We start from the raw sequence: 24,588 nt of genomic DNA, 5'->3' as shown, positions 1-24,588 counted from the left end.
CAGAAGGCAAAGTAAAGAAAAAGGAAAAAAGAAAAATAAATACTTAATCTTTGGAAATTAAAAGTGAATTTCATCTTAGTACAAAAAAGAAAAGAAAAGAAAAGAAAGAAAGCAGAAGAGAAGACTCTTAAAAAGAAAGAAGATGACATTGAAACTTCCAATATGGCCACCAGCTTTTCACTAGAAAACAACTGAATTGTCTCACCTTTAAACCACCAAGAAGCATAGCCCATTGAGACTTTGTGCTAATAAAGCTGTTCTCTCTTGTCATGCCACCATCTCCACCTGTTCAAACCACCATCTCCAACTGTTAAGAGATGCCCACTTGTTTGTTCATAAACCAGACACAAGAAGGCCCCTACCAATTCTCAACAAGAAGATTGTGCATTTGTGATATGTATAGACAAAATATCAAACACTTGATGACCACAAGTGTCCTTCAATTTCACTTCCCTTTGCTATGCCTTACTTGTATATAATTTTTCAATTTGTGTTCTATATATATACCCACTTTTATAATTTTGTCAAGTTTATAAGGAAATAAATTAATATCCCAACAAAATAAAATAATAGGAAAGAATAATGGGTGTTTGATTCACTGACCAATAATAATCCCATCTGGGTTTGACTTTGGTCATCCTGTTTTCTCCATAAGCGTAATCAGTTTCAGCCCTTCTTGTATTTTTGAAAGCACAACATCCTATTGAATAGATGCCAATTAGAAGAACAAGCATCACAATGTTGAGGACTGAGAGTTTGTGCCAATCCCTTCTCACGTCTTCAAGCACTCCAGCTTTGCAAGAATCACACTCATAACACAGTAGAGTTGGGGAATTGTTCCACTTGTAACAATCTGGGTCTTGAGGCACCAATGTTGCCATGTTGTAGTTGCATGAAGTTGGTGGCTTGCAACATCCAGACTTCACCCAAAAACATATACATGTGGGATTTAAGACAACACCTCTTTTTCTCATATGAAATAGTATGAATTGCTTCAATATGTCAATTTCATGTTCAAATGGATGTGTAGTAAAAAAGCAATTATGAGGAGACAATTTACCTGAATGGGAGACATGTCTCTCTGCAAATAATCAAGAGGAGTCCAAGAGGCAAGCTTGGAGCAAACATTGGAACCCAAAATGCAGCTCCTAATTGTCCTCCAATAGTCAGGATCCTTAACCCTATCTCTCAACCAAGGAGAATAATCTTGAAGCCTATACTCCTTGTAAACCCTAGCAGCCACATCCACACCACCACCTTGGCTTGTAACAACAAACCCAAAAATTGTCAAACCCATTAAGGTTGCAATAAGGAATAACATGACAACTAGGTAGACCCAAAGTGCCCATGCAACATGAAAACAGGCTCCAATGAAGCCAGCCAGTGAAACTATGAGCACAACAAAACCCACAACCAGAAGTGGTGTTTGAAGGAAACTTTCACAGGTTGTGTTGCTTCTTGCCATCCATAATCCTCCACCAATGATTGGTATGGAAGCTAAGAGAGTGAATAGATTCAAGAAACCAATCACTGTGTTGCTAAATCTATACATGACTTGGTCTGATTTCTGTGTGTTGCACTTGCACCACTGGTTAGGCTTTATCTCCAGCTAGCCAGTTCCCCCCCTCTCTCTCTCCTTTCTCTTTGCCTGGCTGCAGCTTCTTTTCTTGTTATGGTGTCTCGTTCAGCTTTTCTCTTTTAAAGGGTGTCAATGCTTTTTTATTATTATTATTTGTTGATTTAAGATTACACTCTTTAATTTCAATTTGCGAGAATATTTGGTTAAAGAGTTCATCTTATTAGATTAAATATTTAAATTTATGTAGAATTACTTAAAATATATAAAATTTTAAACATAAATATTAATTTTATTTTCACATAATATCATACTTTGGCTAAGTGATTAATAAGTTTAGGAAGGCGTTCTCAGTTGCAAATTCCCATTGAAATTCTTGTAGAAACCATCTCATTGGAAAAGGCATCAATTCAATATGCAATGCCCAAGGCAAGAAAAGAATAGGAGACAATAATTTTGGTAATTTCAATGTTAGTGAGTTGCCTTTTGAGTGTGGAATATGGACCTCCTTTTAGCAAGTATTTCTCTTTCTTTTGAAGCATGATCAGAATCACAATTAGGATTGAGTCAGAAACAGATCATAGAATATATTTGATACTTTTACTTTCTTCTCAGATTTCTTCACATTCTTTACTTCATATCTCTTTGATACTAAATTTTATTTATACCAAATCGATCCATTAATAGATAAAATATTCTTAGCAAATATTTATTTTATTCATCAGAATAAAATTATCCATCGTACCGAAGTTTTAATTATTCTACCATAATTGTTGTTTTGTAGATGCTAAGTGAAAAATACTAAAAAGCTTTTTCATGTCTTTTTTAATTCTTTAAAGTTTGAATGGAACTGGTGGGAAGATAAAGAGGCTGCAAGGAATGTAAATCTTTTGTTGCTTTTCTTTCTAATTTTTGTTTAATCAAATAAATTCATCTTATTCATATTAAATAAATAATATTTTTAACTCTTACATCATATTTTTTTCGATCTATAATTTTTATTCATTTTATTTTTTTCATATATATTAAACAATATAATCTTACATCATATCCATCTTAAAAATACTAAATTTCATATCCATCTTAAAAATACTAAATTTAATTAAATATTAAAGATATTTTGAGATATTTTTTAAAAATAAAATAAAATTAAATAAATTTATAATAATTAATTTATATGTTATTATAGTAAAAAAATTAATTTTAGAACAATTAAATAAGAAAAGATAAATAAAAATTATGAACGGACGGAATATTAAAAAATTAAAGTATATTTAAGTTCAAATTAAATTAAATTTAGGTTGGAAATTCGAATCAAGTTAAGTTAAAATTTATTTAGATTAAATTAAAATAATACTTACTATTATTCATGCCTCTTTTTAAAAAGTTCAAAATATTAAAAGAAGATTGACTAAAGAGCTAAGAGAAGATGTGATGCCAAACAAATCATCAATCATTGTAAAAGTACTAGGTTGGATTTTGTTTTTTTTTTTAAAAAAAAAAGAAGAAAAGAGAGGTCAAATATTTATTGATTTAATAAGGTTAAAAGTATCAATGAAATTATCTTAGAAACAGAATGATTTTAAATTTAAATTCAATTAAAGCAAATTGAACCAAAAATAAAAAATAAAAATGAGATTGAAAGTTTAATATAGAAGAAAATTATAGTACAAGAAATGCCAAAGTAAAACAATGCAACAAAATAAAGTCTCCTGGAATGATACATCAAAAGAATATGTTAAAGATCCTCCATTGAAGGACAAGTGCCATTCCTCCAAGATATTTCTTTCAAATGAAATAATTATAAATTTTGACTGAACTTGTACTATCCAATTTTCAAGTATATTTTAGGATTTTTTTTTGTTTGAAATGAGAATTAAAAATTGAATGAGTAGAATTTAAAACTCTCAGATTTATTTAGATACATTTATCATCAGATTAAATATATAAATGTCATGTGTGTTTTAATTAAATATTTATCAAGGCCTTGTTTAAAATGTAAAAAAAAAAAAAAACATAAAGTTAAGGGATGAATCAATATACGGGCATAATATGGCATGAATTTTGAATATGCGTGTGGCATGAATTTTGAATATGCGTGTATAATATAGCATGAATTTTGAGTTGAAATCCTTTGGAGAATACATCCTATGGGTTGATTTTTTGGGATTCGATATCAGCTATGGAGTGTGCGTGAGTAGGGGTGAGCATTCGGTCGATTCGGTTCAAAATCGAACCGAACTAAATAAACCAAAAACTGAAATTTTAGTATTTATGAAAATCGAACCGAATCGATTTTGGTCAGAAACCGAATCAAACTGAACCGGTCTAATTCGGTTTGATTCGGTTCGGTTTGATCGGTTTTGATTTTTAATAATTTTTTATTTTTTACACTTTATTTTTAATATTTTAAAATTTAATTAAAATATTTTAATATTAATATGATTTAATTTCTCAATATTATTGAAAAAATATATTATTATCACTAATCAGTTCGGTTTGATTTTTTCGATTTTTTTCTGATCAAAACCAAACCGAACCGAAATAACCAAAATTTCTGAAATTAAAAATCGAATCGAACCAAAATGTATAAAAAACCAAACCAAATTTTCAAATCAATTCGGTTCGATCAATTTTTTTGATTTGAACCGAATACTGCGCACCGCGTAAATCTTATATTAGAACAAAAATTTTGTCAAAATTAACATGATTTTGATAATAGTTTGGTCCTGTTCTTCAATCTAATATATGGATGTGTTTTGTCCTAAAAAAATTAACACCTTGAGCATAATTAAATTTAAAATCAGTTAATGAGAAATGTATATATATATAGCTGTACTTTAGCACACGGATTCAAATACAGGGTCTTGCCATTGGATCGGACAGGAAATGGGCCTACTTCCTCAGAAAACCCATGAGCCAAAGCTGAGCAATCAGGCCCACATTGAACCACAAAATCAGAGGCTTTCAAGTTTTTCTCATCAAGCTTTCATCTTCATTTTGTGGTTTGACTGGTTTGAACGCATTGCATTCAATACATCCACAACCTAGATTTCAAAACCCATGTCTATTCCAAGACCTGATATGTAAAAAAAAATGAAAATTTCATTCTCAATTCTACAAGAATTTGTATGAAAATTTCATTCCTTAGTACCTCTACCGTTTAGTCTTTTATTAACCACAAACGGCGTACATTAAAGACCAGAGGGGCTAGAAAACTAGGATCTAAAGACCCAAAGCTATAAAAGCACAGAACCCTCACGGGAAGAGGAAGAAGAAAGGGATCTTATATTTTTTAAAAAATAAAATATTATATATGACATGTTATTTGAATTCTCACATTTTAATTTTTATAAATTAATCAAAATTATATCAAATATAAATATTGGGCAAATTCATCCAAAATTTGAATATTTGAATTAAAATGCTAATTAAATAATATAAACATTAAGTTTTTTACGTAAATTTATCATTACATTGGTAGTGAAAAATAGCTATTAATACTAATAGGGCAAAACAAGTTGTAAATAAATGGCTGAATACATAATTTAATCCTTAATTTTGATATAAAAAGTCAGTTGGTTGTTTCACTTTTTATTGTTAACTTTTAATTTTTAATTTTCATAAAAGTATAATTATTTAATTTTTATGTACAAACATTACTTACAAGCACTTTAAATTTTTAAAAATTAATAATTTATGTTTTATAAAGTTTAAGAAATATTTTTATAAAATTCATAAGTTATAATGGACATATGTCAAAAATTAAAAACAAATATATATATATATATATATATATATATATATATATATGATACCAACTGACATTTTATTTAAAAGTGAGTGCTAAATTATATATTAAAAAATTATTATTTAATTTTTATATTATAAAAAATGTTTTAATTAATTTTTTAATTTTAAAAAATATATTAAAATATTTAATATTTTTAAAATTTATTAATTAATTTTTCAGTTAATTATTTTTAATTATTTTATATTGAGTACATTTAATTTTTTTAATATTTAATAGATAAAATTAATAAAAATAATTAATTAATATATTTTTAAAATATTAAAAATATTTTAATATATTTTTAAAAATTAATAGAGATTAAATAATAAATTAAGTTTCCTTATTTCTCATAACTTTATCTTTCTTCAAGTACATCAGAGGATTCACCTTCGCCTCATTTCAATTTAACCCTGAAGCTCTTTAATAAATTTAAATTGAATCGAGTCAGTATATTTTATATTCTTAATTAAAAATTTATTAGTTAGTTACTCTATTACTTTTATCCGTATATTTTATTATTTAATTTTTATAATTTTAAAAAATTTATTAGTTGATTTTTTAAATTTTAAAAAATTTATTAATTAATCTATTTATATCATAAATATTTTAAATTTTTTATAGTATTTAATCACTAAAATTAATAGAGTGATTAACTAATAAATTTTTTAAAATATTATAAATATTTAATATATTTTTTAAAATCGAAAAATTAGCTAGTAAATTTTTTTAAAAAATTAAATAATAATTTTTTAAAAATATATATTCATTATATATAGGGTAATTACTTGCATATGTGCACAAATACAATTGCCACGCTGGCTTTATTGTCATAATTTAAATAATTAATTTAATCATTAAAAAATATTTACAATGGAATTTATAACAAAAATAAGTTTTTTTTTATATAATTTATTGAATATTATTATAATCTAGTAATTTTTTTTTTTTAAAAAAAAAGCAAAAATATTTCACTAATACAAGGAGTTAAGGCCCACATGAATCAAAATTCAAGCATGCCGAAAACGAAGCTTATTGTAGAAGGAACCTGAAAAGAAGACCTACACTTTAAACACAATAATGAAAGAATGACACCCAGATAGTGATTTTTTTTTATAATTTTAGAAATAATTTATTTTATTTAACATTATTAAATTATAACTTATTTTGATTGAATTTAATTATATAAAATATGAATGATAAAATTTTATTTATTTTTTGATGAGGGCGGGATTCCTTCGCCCTGGCCGGTGGCCAGGCCCATAACGACAGCCACTTACCTAGAGGCTCTTAAGTTTCCCGCATGAATCAGGTCCAGCCTACTCAGCCTCAAGACCGGGCCCTATTTAGATTTTTCAATCAGGCCGGCTCTGCCTTTTCCGGCCCAATGGTCAGACCTCCTCTAAACTCAGCCTTAATCTCATCTTCCAGCTCAGCCCGAAAGAAGGAAGGTGGCCAGCTCATCCCGGAAGAAGGAAGGTGGCCAGCTCATCCATCTGGTGGAACCATCCGCATGCGTGCCAGAGGATAATTAAATAGCCGTTACGCATAAAGCAGAATATCGGATATTCTCGTACGACCGTATCAGAATGGCAGGGACAGGGACAGGTGGCCCAATGACGATAAGGCCGTTATAAAAGAATAAAAGGAGAGGAACACTCTCCCCTCGGACTAAACTTACAGAACCATTTGTAAAACCTATTTTTCTGAATCTCAGCTTATCATTTTTTTTAACGAGTTTTAGGTTAAAAATATTAAAATCATCTTTACAGCGGTGCAACATTAAATTTAATAAGTGAGAACTAATTATACTAAGAAAATTAAATTATTTATTTATATTAACTTTAATATATAATATAAATTAATTTTTCTTATTAAATTGAGATTATTATTTTTAATATTTTTTATAAGAAATTATGCTTAATTGAACTTAAACAGGAAAGTGTGGATTTAATCAAAGAAATTCTCGTTACCTTATTAATCTTTTAAAATTTAAAGACAAATTTGAAATTTACTCCATTATTTATAAGGCTATTAATGTAATGGGGAGCTTGAATTTATTCCATTAGCGTATTTGTCTTTTAATTATTTTTAAAATTTATGAAAATTTTAAAAATATGTTAAATACATAATTTCTAAGGTAACATATATAGATATAAACTAATTTTGTAAGAACATTTATAAAATTTATGCATATATATTTATATATATAATATTTTTATACGTCTACAATATTCAAAATTTATCGATTCGACTAATTTAAATATTTAACAAATTTTAAAAATGTTTCATATTCTTTAAATTTAATATCTTTAATATTGAATTTCACGTCGATTTGTCGATTTGAAATAAGCGTAACGTGAGCTTATAAATATCGAAACCTCTATTTCTTTTGAATCACTTAAACTGGACTTAAATTTAATATTATATAAAAATATAAATTAAATTAAAGTTATAATTTATTCAATACTTAAATTTATAAAAATTATAATAATTAAATATAAATTAATTATATTATTGATAATTTATTATTTTTATAAAAATTTAGAATCCCATCAGTAAAATTTTGAATAAATAAATCAAAATTACAATAAATAATTTTTTATAATTTCCTCTTTTAACTAATAAATACTAGTGTTTTAAGTATGATTTTATTTATTTATGAAAAATAACATGTATTTAATAAATATTTTTTGTAAAAAATATTTTCTATAAAAAATATTTTTGCATAAGATAATTTATTTTTATTTTTTAAATTTAATTTAAAAAACAAAATTTATTAATAAATTTATATATAAAAATGTTAATAAAATTTCAACGAGCTGGAAAATACTAAATATTATTTTAAAAATTATTATCCTACAAAGTTTAAAATGCTGAAAATTTCACTTTTTAATATTTCATATCTCTAATATCTACAAATTACAAATTTAAATTCTAGCATCTTAATTAATTAGAATTCAGTGCTTACTTGAGATATTTTTAAAATTTAAGGGTTAATTTATTTGAAATTACTTATTTAATCTATTCTTAAAACTTTATTAACTATTAAATAAAATTTTAAAAGTAGAAATACATTTTTAATTAAATACATATTTTTATATATTTATATTTTTAATATTTTTATCGATAAATAAACTTTAATCGTAATATAATAAATATTTAAATTTAAAAAAATATATTTTTAAATATAATTTCAATAAATTTACTGTTTTAAAATTATGTTAAATTTTTTTAAAAAATAAATATTTAAAAATAATATTTTTAAAAAATTAAATTACTTATCTGATTATAATAAAAATTGAAATATTTAATAAATAAAAATATTAAAATATAAATATGCCTATTAACGTGTGTTTGACCATTGATTTCCTTTACTATAAGAATTAAAAATATATATATTTTTGGCCGTGCAATATTTGAACGGTAACAATTAAAAAATTTGATATAATTAATATAATAAATAAAAATAGAAATAAAAATTTATTTAAAAACTTATAAAAACTTTTGATAATTATTAAAGAATTTAAATGGATCTCTTACCTAATTTATATATATATATTATAAATATAAAATATTTAAATAAAAATCATTTATTAAAGAAATTATATAAAAGTGTGATTTCATAAAAAAAATAAAATATTAAAAAATTATATATTGACCATAAATGTGTACTTTTTTATAAAAAAGTGAACACCTCAAAAAAGAAAATGTGTACCAATCGGGTAAAAAACGTATAATTTTGGAAAATTACAAAGACAGCCTTGAAAGAGTAGAAGCTGAAGGAAAAAGGAATCGCAGGTTGGTATTGCCAATGCCAAGCCAACCACCCATGGATAGATTCGGCACGTCAGCCCTATCGACCTTCTCACGTGCTCATTCTCACGTGACAAAATGGTACATTCTCGAAGATGAGGGAAATAATAAGCGCAAGAATGTTCTAGTCTCTGGTTTTTCAGTATGGGAAATTACTATTAACTTTGGTTTATTAAAAAAATTATTAATTAATTTATAAATTTGAAAAAATATATCTAAATATTTTTAAAATTTAAAAATTTATTAATTAATTTTTAATATTTTTAATTTTAAAATATTATATAAAAATTTAAAATACTCTTAATATAAAAATATTAATTAATAAATTTTTTAATACTATTCAAAGGTTAATTAATAAATTTTTATATTATAAAAATTAAATAATAAAGCAGTTAAATTATTAAATCAATAAAATAATTAATTGGTAATTTTTAATATTTTACAAATATTTTAATATATTTTTTAATACTAACGTTTAGCTATAATTTAGAAAACAAGTTTTAAAATGTTTCACACAACTTTCCTTTATATAGAAATTTTATTTTCTAAACGTTTTCTAAATTGGAAAACAATAAACCTTTTGTAATAAAAAAATATATTATAATATTTTTATAACCAAAATCAAATAATTATTTTAAAAATATTTAAAATTAATTATATTATTAAAAAATAAACTATTAGTACATAGTAAAAAATTAAATTATTTAATTATAAAATTTATGGAGTATTTTTTATTATTTTCAATTTGAAATTTTTTTATTATCAGACATTTATTTCATCTTTTTTTTTCATAAAAAACTACAACTTTCTTACAAAATAAAAAATAAAAATAAAAAATTATTTTCCATAAATAAACACACTCTTTAAAAATTCAACAATGCAATTAGACTGCATTACACATCTTTTTTAATGTTAATTATAAAAAAAAAATAATTTTATTGACTTTTTAGTTCTCGTATAAAATTTTTTCATAATTTTTTATATTTTAATAGTTGTTTCTCAGTTAATAAATAATGATTGAAAGAAAACCTTTCATTAATATGGAAAATTTATATATCTCTTTCTGTGGTTGACTTTTTTTTAAATTTTATTGATTCGATTGTTTCAGAAAATAATGTTCAATGAAGATTTACTAGTTATTATAAGTTTCTGGAATCGCAACGACGATATCAGTCTTGAAATCTTATTCGAATTTTATCTCGTAGAAGCTCTCTTCCGTTATTTTGTTTGAGAGACTTAAATGATTTATACTCGAGACCTGAAAAAGAATGAAGAACATTTCAGTCAAATTATTTTATGCAGGAGTTTAGACAGACATCTAAGGAGTATCTTTATCAATTTATTTTATGTAGAGATTTGATTTTAAATGATTGTAAATCTTTATTATACGCTATAATAATATCTGTTAGATTAATTCGTTGTAATGCTATTTTAACGGGTTATATTTTGGTTAGAGAATTTATTAGACATAATCATTTTTTTATTTAGAATAATATTTTTTTTATTTAATGAAATTTTATTAATATAATCGGTAATTTTATTTAAAAAAGTAGAGATTAAAATGAAATAAAATTTTAAAATTAGTGTGATTAAAATGTGGTCTATTTTATAATATCTGGAATTGAAAATATGGAGTTACTGACAAATTGTTATTAATAATTTTAATATAATAAAAAATGACAAAACCTTAATTTAAATGATGAATTCGTTTTTTTTCCTACAATTTATATAAAATAATAAAATAAAAAAAAAAAAGTCAATGATTTTGATTTATACAGTTCAATATGCTTAGTGAGAGGTTTCGGTCGCTTCCGTCAATGAGTGGATTGCACTACGAATTGACTGATACCTTTTCTTTAATAGATAATAATCGATATTCGTATTCATTAATATCGAAAGTCGGAAAGTTGCACCATTTAGCTGAAAAATTCTTAAATGGAACTACTAGATTTTATTATTTTCTTAATTTTCTTTAATATTTTAATATCCACAATAACATCTCTATTATACCATTTCAAAAAAAAAATCTCTATTATAATATGTATTATTGTTTTTATTATTATCTTAAAAATCAATTTTAAAATATTTAGCAAAAATTAAGGACATCTTAAATGCTTATGGCAATTAAGAACAAATATTTTTATTATTTTCATAATCTAACAAATTGAATTTTATGTTTTTATTATTATTTCAACAGGCTGACTTTCATTTTAAGTATTTGGCCTAATTTTAAAATATATATTTTTATATATTGATTACTCTTTTGAAAAATTAATATTTTGATACGAGAAAAATACATTTTTTTTGTGTACATAAATAATTAAATTATATATAAATTGTAATTGATAAATAAATATAATAAAATAAAACTATTTAAATTTCATTAAAAATTTTAATTATGATTAAAATGAAATTTAGAAAATAAAATATTAAAAACTTACAAATTTAAGTATAATTAAGATAAAATTCAAAACATAAAAAGTTAAAAATTAAAATTTATTATTAAATTCTTAAAAATTAAAAAAATTTGTCTCAAATAGTAAAAAAAATTAATTATAATAAAAAAATCTTAATATCAAAAATTAAAAAATATAAAAATATATTAAAATTATAATATTGATTCTCTAAATAATATAACTTTCACCTCAAATTTTATAATAAGTCTGTAGCTCTTATTACAAAAAGTTGTGCATCTCTAAATTTTTTTTAAAAAAATTATTAAAATTTTTAATAAATATTAACAATAAAAATTAAAATTGATTTAAATTTATTATAAAATTTAAAATTAATTTCAAATGATATATAATTTTAAATGTTATAATCATTAATTTATAAAAAAAATCCATTTATATACTATTTGAATGAGATTTGAGACACTGAGTTGGATTATAACCATACATTTCCCCGTATAAACTAACCATATTTATCATGTAAATTCAAAATTTAAAATATTCTATATAAAGCAATTTCAAAAATTTAAACAAACAATTTAACAGCCTGTTTGAATATGAATTTATAATTTTTTAAATATTATTTTCATTAATAGTAAATAAATAATTAAAAATTTAATTGAAACTATTTTAAATTTTATTTAATATTAACATTTTAATAGTTTTTAATTAATATATTTCAGACAATATCTTTCCCCCAATCGGATTTCACTATAAGGACATAAATATATTGCCTAGCGCGTGTGAATTCACGGTAGTACTCTTGTAAATATCTCAAAAAATAAAGGGCATTTCTGGTAATAAAAAGTTGATCATATTACAGCATGACTCTCGCGCTCGAATATTTGGGAAAATTTAAATCATCTATTAATTAATCTATTAATTAATTTTAACAGTCGGATATTATAAAAATTTTAAATATTAAAAATTAATTAATATAACTTTTATAAAATTAAATAATTAATTAATTTTATTAAAATATATGAACTGAGTAGTACGTTAGAACAAATGAAATGATAAATTGATAAATTTTTTAAAAATTTAAATATATTTTAATGTAATTTTTTAATATTTAAATATCAATTAATTAATTTTTCATATACTATAGAGTTAACTAGTAAAATTTTCTAAATATTATTATAAAACTGTAAATTATTCTAAGGATTTAATTTTTCACTATCCAAACTTATTTATTTTTTATTCATTCTAAATAATAGATTTTATTTTATTTAAAATACTTTTTAAGAAATATGTTATTTAAACAATTCAATACGACTCAAATAATTTTTAAATTTATTCTTCACTCAATCTAACATGATTAATCCAAATTATTTTATAGTTTTGTATTAACTATTATATACAATTCAAAGTTATCATATTCCGCATTCAACATGCTTAATCTAAATTATTTAATAGTTTCGTAATAACTATTTCGAAAATGTTGTATTCCGCAGTTGCGGAATGTTCCATATTAAGCTAGCAAGTAATTCTTACACTTTCCGTTAAATTTATAATGTTCTCATTGCAACTGAATCAAATATAATTGATAAATTAGAATCGGACTCTTGAGTATAGTACGTGATTCTCCCGCTTCCTCACTGAATTTGTGATATTTTCGTCATAAATTGATGATAAAACAGGACTAAACCCTTAAATATTATATTTCACTAATAGTTCAGGCGGCTACACTCGTCTTACATAAATAGTTATTTTCTCGCAGACCTACTAATTTTACACAATTTATTTAATTTTAAGTGGCTCTAATGTTAATTGAACTAAAATAATTGGCTCTAATATTAATTGATTCAAAATAATTAATTCAGATTATTTAATAATTTCGTGTAATTATTATATATAATTCAAAATTTTCAGCGGATGCGGAAAGTTTTACATTAACCTAGTAGGTGACTATTGCGGTTGTGCATTAATTATATTTCTCATAAAATCACTTATTAAAATATTATGGTATACAAATTAATTTTTAAAAAAAATTAAAGACAATAAAATAATAATTTATTTATTAATTTTTTAATATTTAATTTTTTTTAGTATTTTAATATACCCCTATTTAATATAGATTAAAAAAATAATTTTTATTAATTTTAAGAATGGTTTAGTTTATATTAGAGGACATATTAAAAAGAAAAATATAAAATTTATTATATTAATTATATATTTTTAGCTCGTGTAAAAAAATGTAGAATAGAGGGAGTGCAATTTAACTCTCTTAAAAGTTTTCAGTTAAAATAAAATACATAAAAAAGTCTTTACAATATTATTTATCTCAATATTAAAAGATCAATTACTGCTCATTTGGATCGGAAAAGAATTAGTTCCAAATTTCAGAATATTTGTAATGAAGTTAAATATTAATTAATATCTTATTATTAATCAAGATTAATGGTTAATTATCACTAAAAGAAAAAAAATAAAATGACTGGTGTTTATGGATGGCTACTTCAAATATTCAAGTATTTATATAGTTAAAAACAGATGAATGTAATAAATTATTTTAAATTTAAAATAAGTTTATAAAATTATGTATTTTAGAAAATTAATTGTTATCTACTAGTAAATAAGAGATCTCATGATTATAGACATAATGAGAATTTATTAAATTATATTTATTATTTATTAGTGAGTGAACAGTATTTAGTTCAAACCGAAAAAATCGATCGAATCGAATTAATTTGAAAATTTAATTTAATTTTTTATTCATTTTTATTCGATTTAATTTTTAATTTTAAAAATTTTAATTATTTTGATTCGATTTTAATTAAAAAAAATTAAAAAACCAAATCAAACCAATTAGTGATAATTATATATTATTTTTTATAATTAGAGATTAAATTATATTAAAATTAAAATATTTTAATTAAATTTTAAAATATTAAAAATACAGCGAGAAAAATACTTTCTATTAATTTTTTATTTAATAATATGTTTTTATTAATAATTTTTTTAACGGTTTTAAACATGAGAAATATAAGAAATATTTTTATTTTTCACAAATATAGGGGTAATTAATTTAAAATTATTTATCTTTAGGAACCAGTCATCAAATAAAACATTAAAGCACATTTAAAAATTATTTAATAAGTTAGTAAGGGCATAGATGTAAATATAATTGATTTGGGGAAGTTATGTAATTTACCAAAAAAAAAAAAGTAAATGAGAACACAAGGGGGCCAAAAGATAAAAAACGAAAAAAGCAAAAGTTGAATGATTGAGAAGGAATAGAAAGAAAAGTAATAAATAAATAAATAAAAAAAATTTTGATAGTATCATAACTTAAAATAATAAATAAAATTTTTAATTTTTTAATAGCGGACGCGAAGTGGACATGAATTCGGTTTAATTTTGCCGTTGAGATACGGAAGCCAATCTCTCTCTCTCTCTCTCAGGCCCCCTTTTGTCCCTTATCGGCTTCGCCTTCTTATTATTATTTTCTTTTCTCCCACAGATTTTATTTTCCTTTTCCCCCAGGCCAAGCAACACCGAGAAAAACCAGAGGAAAATTTGACTCATACAGCGAATATCTCAGGAAATCCGACTTCTACAAAGAGGAAATCTTTGCCGCTGAATCAGTTTCCTTGGTGCCCAAGTTAACATTCCTCCGATCTGCTCTTCTAGTCTTATTGAGACTTCCACTGCCAGTTCGTCGCTTATCGTCTTCTATCAGGCTTGTTAATAAAGGTTCTTGCTCAGCGTTCCCTTGTTTTAGCGACTCTTGTTTTCAAAACTCGCGAAGAATCATTTTTTTTCCTCTTAGCGATTGTAAAGCCCTAGATTTGGTACTCTGGTCTTCATGCCGTTTCTTCTGTGGGCGGCTGTGTGAGGGTTGTTTGATCTGGTTGGGGTTTTGGATTCGTTCCGGTGTGGGATTTTTTTTTGTGTTCTTGGCTTATGCCAGATAGATAGGTAGTCAGGCGGATAAATAGATTAGGGTTAGGGTTTTTGTTGGTTTGATGCCGCCAGAGCGATTGCCGGGGGATCGGAAAGATTTCTGTAAAGAGAGGAAGCCTCGATGGAGGGAGTCGTCTTCAAGTCACTATGGATCGTCTCGCGACTTTCCTCGCTGGGGAGGATCCAACGAATTTCGCAGGCCTCCTGGTGAGTTAGTTATCCATTTTTTTTTAAAATTTTTGGCTGTAACTTGCCCTAGCTCAGTTCAGTTTTTTTCATTGGCTGCTGCCAATGATTTTTATTTGAACGCCTCAAATTCATTGGTTGTGTGCATTATTTTTTAGTTCTGGAGCAAATTAATTAGCAATTTTTGTTTCGTAATTTCTTGACGATGACAATCTAGATTTTTGGAATTGGGGGTTTATGAAGACTTCTTGTATATGGGGTATTCATCTGCTTCTTAATTATTGTGTTATTAATAAAAAAATATTAAGTGGGGCTTGCAGGTATTTAGTTCTGGTACTATTCTTGTTTAAGCTGTTCTCTCCCTCACTCTCCCCCCCCCCTGCTCGAAAGATCTGTTTTGGTGTCTTTTTGTTTCTTTTTTTGTGATTATTCTGTAGATCTGGATTTTTGTGCTCTGGAATTCTTATTTTTCTAGTGTATTTTTTGTGAGAATATACGCATGTTAATTGAATATAGTTTTCCCTTTTTTGTTTAAATATTATTTGAAGGTCATGGTAAGCAGGGTGGTTGGCACCTGTTTGCTGAAGAATCTGGCCATGGGTATGCACCATTCCGATCCAGTGATAGGATACTGGAAGAGAAGAATTTCCGAACATCAGTTTCACGAGGAGATGGTAAATATGCACGGAACGGTAGAGACAATAGGGGATCTTTTAGCCAGAGAGATTGGAGAGCTAATTCATGGGAATTGAACAATGGGTCACTGAATATGCCTGGGAGACTGCATGATGCAAGAAATGATCAGAAGTCAGTTGATGATACAGTAACTTACCCCTCCTCACATCCTCGTACTGAGTTTCTGACCTCATGGGACCCGCTTCACTCGAAAGACCTGCATGATAATAGTAAGATGGTTGTTGGCAATGGTATGGGCACAGGCCAAAGAGGTGATAGAGAGAACTTGGATTGGAAACCTCTTAATAAGTGGACCCGCTCTGGAAGCTTGTCTTCTAGGGGATCTGGTTTCAGCCATTCAAGTAGCTCAAAGAGCCTAGGAGGTGCAGATTCCTATGAAGGAAAGGCCGAGTTGCAGCTCAAGAATGCATCTTTAGTCCAGTCTCCTTCTGGGGATGCTGCTGCATGCGTTACTTCAGCACCATCTGATGAGATGGCTGCTAGGAAGAAACCACGCCTTAATTGGGGTGAGGGACTGGCAAAATATGAGAAGAAGAAAGTTGAAAGCCCTGAGGTGAATTTAAGTAAAGATGGAGTTGTTATTTCTTCTAATAACATAGAACCTATCCATTCGCAAATTACAACTTTGGTTGAAAAGAGCCCCAGAGTCATGGGATTATCAGATTGTGCATCACCTGCAACCCCTTCCTCTGTTGCATGTTCCTCACCAGGTAATTAATATTTTTCTATAAACTTGACCTATCATAGTTGCATTTTCAATTAATTATATTTTTTGAAGTTGTTTGTACTGGGGAAATTTTCACCATATCAACTTGAATTACATGTTATCTTCTATTGAATTAACATTAATTCTTAACACCTGCATGACAGTGTCTGAATGCATCCATATTTACTTTACCAATAGTCTTAAGTATGTTATTGAAATTGTGGATAGACTAACCTACATTAAAACTTAGTTGTACTTCCATGAAATAAGTATTGATATCCTTGTCTTTGCTAATTTTTTCATAAAGTGTAATTTATGCTATCCAATTTTTGTTACACCTGCTCTGGAAATAATATAGTAAATTATGGGAAATTATTTGGCTAGTACCAACTCTGTTGCATTAGCATGTGGGGTCAAGGGTGCAAAGCTTTAATTTTTATGGAAGCTGCATGTGTTTGGAATTGCCATGTCAATTAATATTGTTCTGCTTGTGTTCTTCTCAACCCTCTTTTCTCAAGAGGATTCTAAGTTGGTAGCTTGTTGTTGCAGGCGTAGAGGAGAAAATATCTGGCAAGGAAGTAACTGGTGATAATGATGTTAGTAATTTATGTGGTTCACCCAGTATTGGGTCCCAGAGCAATATTGAAGGTCTGTCTTTTAATTTAGAGGTGTTGGATGCTACTTCAGTGGCTAATTTGGGCGCTGTGCTTGTTGAACTGCTTCAGTCTGATGATTCTAGTTCAGTGGACTCAAGTTTTATAAGGTCTACTGCAATGAATAAGTTGCTTATTTTGAAGGGTGGAATATCAAAGGCCTTGGAGGTGACTGAATCAGAAATAGACTTGCTTGAAAATGAACTCAAGTCATTGAAATTTGTATCTGGAAGCAGATATCCTTGTCTGGAAGCATCCAGTTTCTTACCTGCAGGCGATGAGGTAAAACTTTGCAATGAACAAGGGGCTGCTTCTGACATCCCTCGACCTTCTCCATTGCAAGTTTCGTCCTGTGGGCCTGGGGATTTGGAAAAGATTCCTATTTGTAGTGGTGGTTTGGAAGAAGTTCATGGTGGTAGCAAGGGTGATGATGTTGATAGTTCTGGAAATGCCACATCGAAATTTGTTGAATCAATGTCTACTGTGAAGGCAGTTTCTTCATCTGATTTGGTGAAGCATGGTGAGTGTTCTGGTGACGTGGGTGGTATTGAGACCACCAACTTAGTGTTTAAATCTGTGGTGCCTTGTACCAGTGATCAAGGGGATGTACCTGCATGCGGTGATGTTGATGTTAACTTTCTTACAGAATGCAAAGGTGGTGATTCTTTTCCAAATGATGCCAGTTTTGCTGAAGATAATTTATGTAATCTAATATTGGCTGCAAATAGAGAATCTGCTAGCAAAGCATGCAAAGTATTTAGTACTTTATTGCCGCGGGATGATTGTAAGATTGATTTTCCAGAAGTTGCCAATGTTGCTTTCAGGCATAATGATGTATTAGTTAAAGAAAAGTTTGCTAGGAGGAAGCAGTTTTTGAAATTTAAGGAGAGAGTTGTAACCCTTAAGTTCAAAGCCTTTCAGCACTTGTGGAAGGAAGATATGCGACTGCTTTCAATAAGGAAATTCCGTGCAAAATCTCAAAAGAAATATGAAAGCATGCGGATAACACATAGTGGCTATCAGAAAAATCGTTCTTCAGTTCGATCTCGATTCTCCTCTCTTGGTAAGCATTCTCAATGCAACTCTACTTGGATGCAAGTGGCATTTTTTGTTAAGTTTGCTATTAGATTTTGGATAATATTGAATTGTGCTTCATTTTGAAAAATATTTGGATACTATAGGTTTCTGGTAGCTAGTTTTGTTAAAATTTTTATTGAAATCAATTGGGAAGCCTCTTTTTATATCTATGATTGGTTTATTCCACTTTTCTTCAGTTAATTTGGATCTCTTTGTTGCATTTTGATTTTGGAGCCAATAAAATTTTCTTTTGTGATCATTACGACACTTTGGTATTGTAAATTTTAAAGGTGTAAATGTGCATGGTGAACAGCATTAAATTGGAAAGAATAAATTCTGTTGTGGTGCGTAAGATAGATATATGCTTCTTGTTGGTTTCCTTTATATTCTGATTTCTATGCTTGTTTCTGTTCTTGGGGAGTGCACTATTGTGAACCTGATTTGTCAAGTTGTCGGTGATTATTGAACTTTTTGTTTGATCTCGAGTCTCTAAGCATATGATTAAAATCTTATTTTGCTTGGGCTACTTCTACCCCCATAAAACGTCCTTCTAATGATAGTTGTGGACCCATCTGTGTTCAAATGGGGTGAAAGATTGTAGATTGAAACAACTCTCTAGATTCATGCATCGACTTTTCCTTGTGTTGCAAATTGGATCCCTGTGAAGAGTTTGTTAGCTATGAGGCAACTAATATATTAGGGAGTCTGTAATTTGGATTGGGCCTTTTTGACCCTATATTCTGTGTGGTTATTTGGTGGAATCTGAACTCATGGTGGTCATGTCGTGTGGAGCTTGTCAATGGTAGCAAATGAATATTGGAGGTTTTGGCTGATGCACATTTTCTTGTTCAGTCTGTAAATTTATTTTGCAGAAGAATAGTTTGATCAGCTCACCATGCTGCTTCCATTTCTATCATTTGATTTAGAAGTTTGCAAGAGGATTTTATGATCTACATTCTTCATTGGCACCCAACTTTATGGAGAGTATTTCATGTGTTGGAACCTCTGTCTGAAGTTTTTGTTTCAAATTCTCTGATATTGGCCTTGAATGCATTGCAGTAGTTCAACGGTGTTAGAAACTACATTGAACTTCTAGTGGTGTAGTTAAAGACTTAACTGCACATATCCGGGTTGACTGAGCCGTGCTGAACATAAGTGGAGTTGAATGCTTAACATATATTTGACAACATTTGTCATCAAGATTTGCCACATGAAGTAACAAATACATGGCCATTGTTGATGCATGATCTACATGTGACACAATATATAATTTGGAAACTGCCTTCCTCCTAGGGCACTGCACTTTCTGGGAGTGGGCCTTCATAGGCTAGTATGGACTTCTCTTCAAGTTTGGATGAGGTGTGAGATTTTGATGCCTAAACCATTGGGAAAGTTCAGATGGCACAATTCAGGTTTCCATGCATTCTGTTATGGTATTTATTTTACCCATGAACATCCTCTCATTAGTAGATCGTATGCTAAGGTGGGTGTTCTTCCTTTACCTTCTCATCAAATCTGGAATTGGCTCAGATTTTCAGTGCTGGTGTTGGTATAGAAATTAATTGTTGAGGAATTTGATGGCTTCTAGGTCTGATAACTTCTAATGGTGAAGCCTGTTGGCAACTTATTGTTGTCTACTTTCTGTTGTTTAACGTAGTGAAAATTGATTTTGGCCATCTTAATTGGCTTTAAAAAGCCACAAAATCTAAGTCTTAGCTTCTGCATGTTGGATGTACTGTAGATAGTGAGTTATGCTGCTGAAAATGATTTGGATGTGAATCAGTTCTCCTGTGACCTCTATGTTAATTTTACTATCAATATAATATTTTATTTTTTGACGTTCTAAATTTGTTTTTGCAGTTGGAAATCTGAGCCTGATCCCTACTACAGAGATGCTTAACTTCACCAGCAGGCTGCTATCAGTTTCTCAAGTGAAGCTTTACAGGAATGCTTTGAAAATGCCGGCTTTAAGTTTGGACAACAAAGAGAGGACAGTTTCGCGTTTTATCTCCAGTAATGGATTAGTTGAAGATCCCTGTGCCATTGAGAAGGAAAGAGCTATGATCAATCCTTGGAGCTCAGAAGAGAGAGGTGTTTTCATTGATAAGTTAGCCACCTTCGGGAAGGATTTCCGGAAAATTGCTTCTTTTCTTGATCATAAGACAACTGCAGATTGTGTTGAATTCTACTACAAAAACCACAAATCTGATTGTTTTGAGAAAACCAAAAAGCGTAAGCAATCAAAGTCCTCTACTAACTATCTAATGGCATCTGGTAAGCATTGGAATCGCGAAATGAATGCTGCCTCGCTTGATATTCTGGGTGCAGCTTCCTTGATAGCAGCTGATGCTGACAATGGTATGGCAAATCAACAGATGTGTTCTGGGAGATATTATTTGGGAGGCTACTGTAATTCTAAACCATCGCATGGCGATGATGGGAATTTAGACCGATCAAGCAACTTGGACATTCTTGAGAATGAAAGAGAAACTGTTGCTGCAGATGTTTTAGCAGGCATTTGTGGTTCAATGTCCTCGGAGGCAATGAGTTCCTGCATCACTACTTCTGTTGATCCGGGGGATGGTTGCCGGGAGTGGAAGTCACAAAAGGTGGACTCTGTAAGGAAACGACCTTCAACGTCTGATGTTACAGAGAATGTTGATGAAGAGACTTGCTCAGACGAGAGTTGTGGGGAAATGGATCCTGCTGATTGGACAGATGAGGAGAAGTCTATCTTCATACGCGCTGTGTCATCCTATGGGAAGGATTTTGCTACAATCTCACGATGTGTAAGGACAAGGTCTAGGGACCAGTGTAAGGTGTTCTTTAGCAAGGCTCGGAAGTGCCTTGGGTTAGACTCGATACATCCTGGATCAGGAAACCTAGGAACACCATTGAGTGATGATGCAAATGGTGGTGGAAGTGACGCAGAAGGTGGTGCTTTCGAGTATGGCTCGGTTAACTGCAGTAGTAAGTTGGGCTCCAAGATGGATGATAACTTACCATTACCTGTCATGGATCCAAAGTGTGAGGTATCTGATGATGTGGAGAGGATAATTTTGACTACTGACTTAAATAGATCAAAGGACAACAATGTTTCTGTGGAATTAGTGCAGAATGACATGAAGGTTGAAAAAACATTTGTTTCTGATTCTTGCCAGATGGAGCACAAGCCTGTGCAAGCTATTGACATTGACAACAAAATCATGGATGGTTCTGTCTGCCAATCTGAGTTAATGAAGGCCCAGGAAATTTCAAATGGATCTGTCAGTTTAGAAGCTGGAATGGAGAAACCGATTGAGGACAATATTTCTGTAGGAGATACAGTGGACCCTGTCCCATCCAATCCAGTTGGTGATGTTAAAACTGTAGTAGAAGCTTCTGCTAATGGAAGTGTAAATCATTTCAAGGCAGAAGAACTTTTGCCGCTCGAGAATAGTTTGAATGACCAAAGTGGCTTGATACGAGATTCAAATGCTTCTACAGATGTGTCCCACCAGTCTTTGGATATGGGTTCCTGTTCGAAGTTCAGTCTTGCTATGGAAAACATGCAGCATGCATCCATGGAGATCAAGTCTATGGATAAGTATCGTATTGCTGCCATTCCTTTCAGGAAAATGGATAACCATGATACGCTTTTGTCTCAATTTGATATTCAGGAGAGCAGAGATGAGCAGGGTAAAAAATTGGTTGGTCAGGATAATGATTTGCAGCATTTGCCAGGGCAACGTTTGGTGAGTTGTAGCGAGTCTTCCCAGATTATTGCGGGCTATCCACTTCCTATACCAACAAAGATAGAGATGAATGGGGATGTTTCTTGCGGGCCTCCTGAAGTTCAAAGCCTTCCAATGGCGGACAGGAGTGCTGCAAATCAGTTTGTAGGTCAAGATTGCTATCTTCGAAAGTGTAATAATGTAAAAGATGAGTGCTCAGTGCCTGAGCTTCCACTTGTCTCCCAGCACACTGATATAGGCAATGATCATCCAAGAGACCATTCAAGGAGTTCATCAAATGTGGAAAAGCCATGCAGGAATGGTGATGTTAAACTTTTTGGCAAAATACTTACTAATTCCTCGTGTGCGCAAAAGTCAAATCCTAGCATCAATGAGAATGTGGAACAGGGGACACATTGTACTAAGCCAGGTAGCAAGTCATCAACTCTGAAATTCACTGGTCATCAAACAACAGATGGGAGCTCTTCTGTCTTGAAGTTTGATCGTAATAATTATCTTGGCCTTGAGAATGTTCCCATGAAGAGTTATGGCTTCTGGGATGGGAACATGATACAAACTGGGTTTCCATCTATATCGGAGTACTTTTTGGCCAAGTATCCTGCAGCATTTGGCAATTATCATGTGTCCTCGTCGAAAATGGAGCAGCAGGCTTTGCAGGCTGCAATGAAGTGTAATGACCGTAACTTGACCGGTGTCTCGGTTTTGCCTCCGAGGGAAATAAGTAGCAGCAAGGGAGTTGTGGATTACCAAATGTACAGGAGTCATGATAGTAGTAAAGTGCAGCCATTCTCTGTAGATATGAAACAGCGGCAGGATATATTCTGTGAGATGCAAAGAAGAAATGGGTTTGAAACAATCTCAAGTTTACAGCAGCAGGGAAGGGGAATGGTAGGAATGAATGTAGTAGGAAGAGGGGGAGTTCTTGTTGGGGGATCATGCACAGGAGTTTCAGATCCGGTAACTGCTCTTAAAATGCACTACTCTAAAACGGAGCAGTATGGTGGGCAAAACGGAAGCATGATGAGAGAGGAGGAATCATGGAGAAGTAAGGGTGACATAGGCAGGTAGGAGTGGAGAGGCCTGTTGAAGAGGGGTACACATCTCGGCGGCAAATCGTCTTTTGTTTGCCGTGACCTGTATAATAGTTTTTGTATTGTTCAATGGAATGATGAATAGGGGATTGAGACGGTTCTCAAGTCCGTCTTTTTGGTAAAAAAAAAAAAAAGAAAAGATAATTTAGGTGCTTTGTAATATTGCTACAACAGCTGTAGCTGTAGCTTTAGGTTTGTATTTGTTGTATTTGATGGAAATACAGAAATAATCTGTGAAAGTAGAGAGAGGGGGGCTTTGTCACTGTCCCTCCGTCATTCAATTACCTATCCATTCCATTCCGACTATTAACACCACCTTCCTTTCATACACAGCGTGGGTTTTTTTTTTTATTTGTGTTGGAATATGCTTTATAGATTAGATGCAACGTTCTCTTCTAATCGATTGGAATGTTAGTTCTCGCTTGTCTACTGTGCTATCGTGGCGGTTCTATGGCCGTTGCTTTCTCTTAATTATTGACCTTGTGTTTATGCATGGAAAGTCAATTCTTTGTTTGGCATCATCCGCAACCAACCGGTTTAAAAAAACAAAAATTCAAAGCCCCATGCTGTAGGAGTATGATAATTTTCTGATATTGCTTTTTTGTGTTGTAAATTACTAATTATTCCAAATCCGTGTTGTGCCAAACCTCCATAGGCATATTCAGATTCAAAGCACTTGGGAGTTGCCCACCAACGACTTGAAGAGGATCGATAATTAGAAAGTAAAATGAAATCGGGATCCCTCAATTTCTACATTTAGAGTAGCATCTCGAATTTTGTTTCCGCTGCTAATGTTATATCTAATGGATGCCAATGGGTAAATGGTTGATGAGGATAGAGTTGTAATCTTTCCGTATTAGGTCAAGATATAAATTTTTAATAGGATGGTTGTGAAGCTGTGAGATTC

At 29.4% G+C, this 24,588-nt stretch overlaps 2 protein-coding genes across 2 annotated transcripts; one reads left to right on the top strand and one right to left on the bottom strand.

The window, feature by feature from the left end:
* Nucleotides 1–36: 36 nt before the first annotated feature.
* On the bottom strand, nucleotides 37–1,675 carry LOC110625184 (tetraspanin-6). Its single transcript, XM_021770757.2, has 3 exons — nucleotides 1,061–1,675; nucleotides 604–920; nucleotides 37–285 (listed from the first exon to the last, which is right to left on the bottom strand). The coding sequence occupies exons 1-3, from the start codon at nucleotides 1,550–1,552 to the stop codon at nucleotides 246–248; spliced, it is 849 nt and encodes a 282-aa protein (XP_021626449.1). The 5' UTR covers nucleotides 1,553–1,675; the 3' UTR covers nucleotides 37–245.
* A 13,360-nt stretch (nucleotides 1,676–15,035) lies between these two features.
* Nucleotides 15,036–23,965, top strand: LOC110624751. Its single transcript, XM_021770035.2, has 4 exons — nucleotides 15,036–15,745; nucleotides 16,273–17,130; nucleotides 17,676–18,842; nucleotides 20,717–23,965. The coding sequence occupies exons 1-4, from the start codon at nucleotides 15,601–15,603 to the stop codon at nucleotides 23,656–23,658; spliced, it is 5,112 nt and encodes a 1,703-aa protein (XP_021625727.1). The 5' UTR covers nucleotides 15,036–15,600; the 3' UTR covers nucleotides 23,659–23,965.
* Nucleotides 23,966–24,588: the final 623 nt, after the last annotated feature.

Source organism: Manihot esculenta, chromosome 10 (genome assembly GCF_001659605.2).
Source record: "Manihot esculenta cultivar AM560-2 chromosome 10, M.esculenta_v8, whole genome shotgun sequence".
Taxonomy (NCBI): Eukaryota; Viridiplantae; Streptophyta; class Magnoliopsida; order Malpighiales; family Euphorbiaceae; genus Manihot; species Manihot esculenta.
This window is presented reverse-complemented; position numbering and strand designations above follow the sequence as displayed.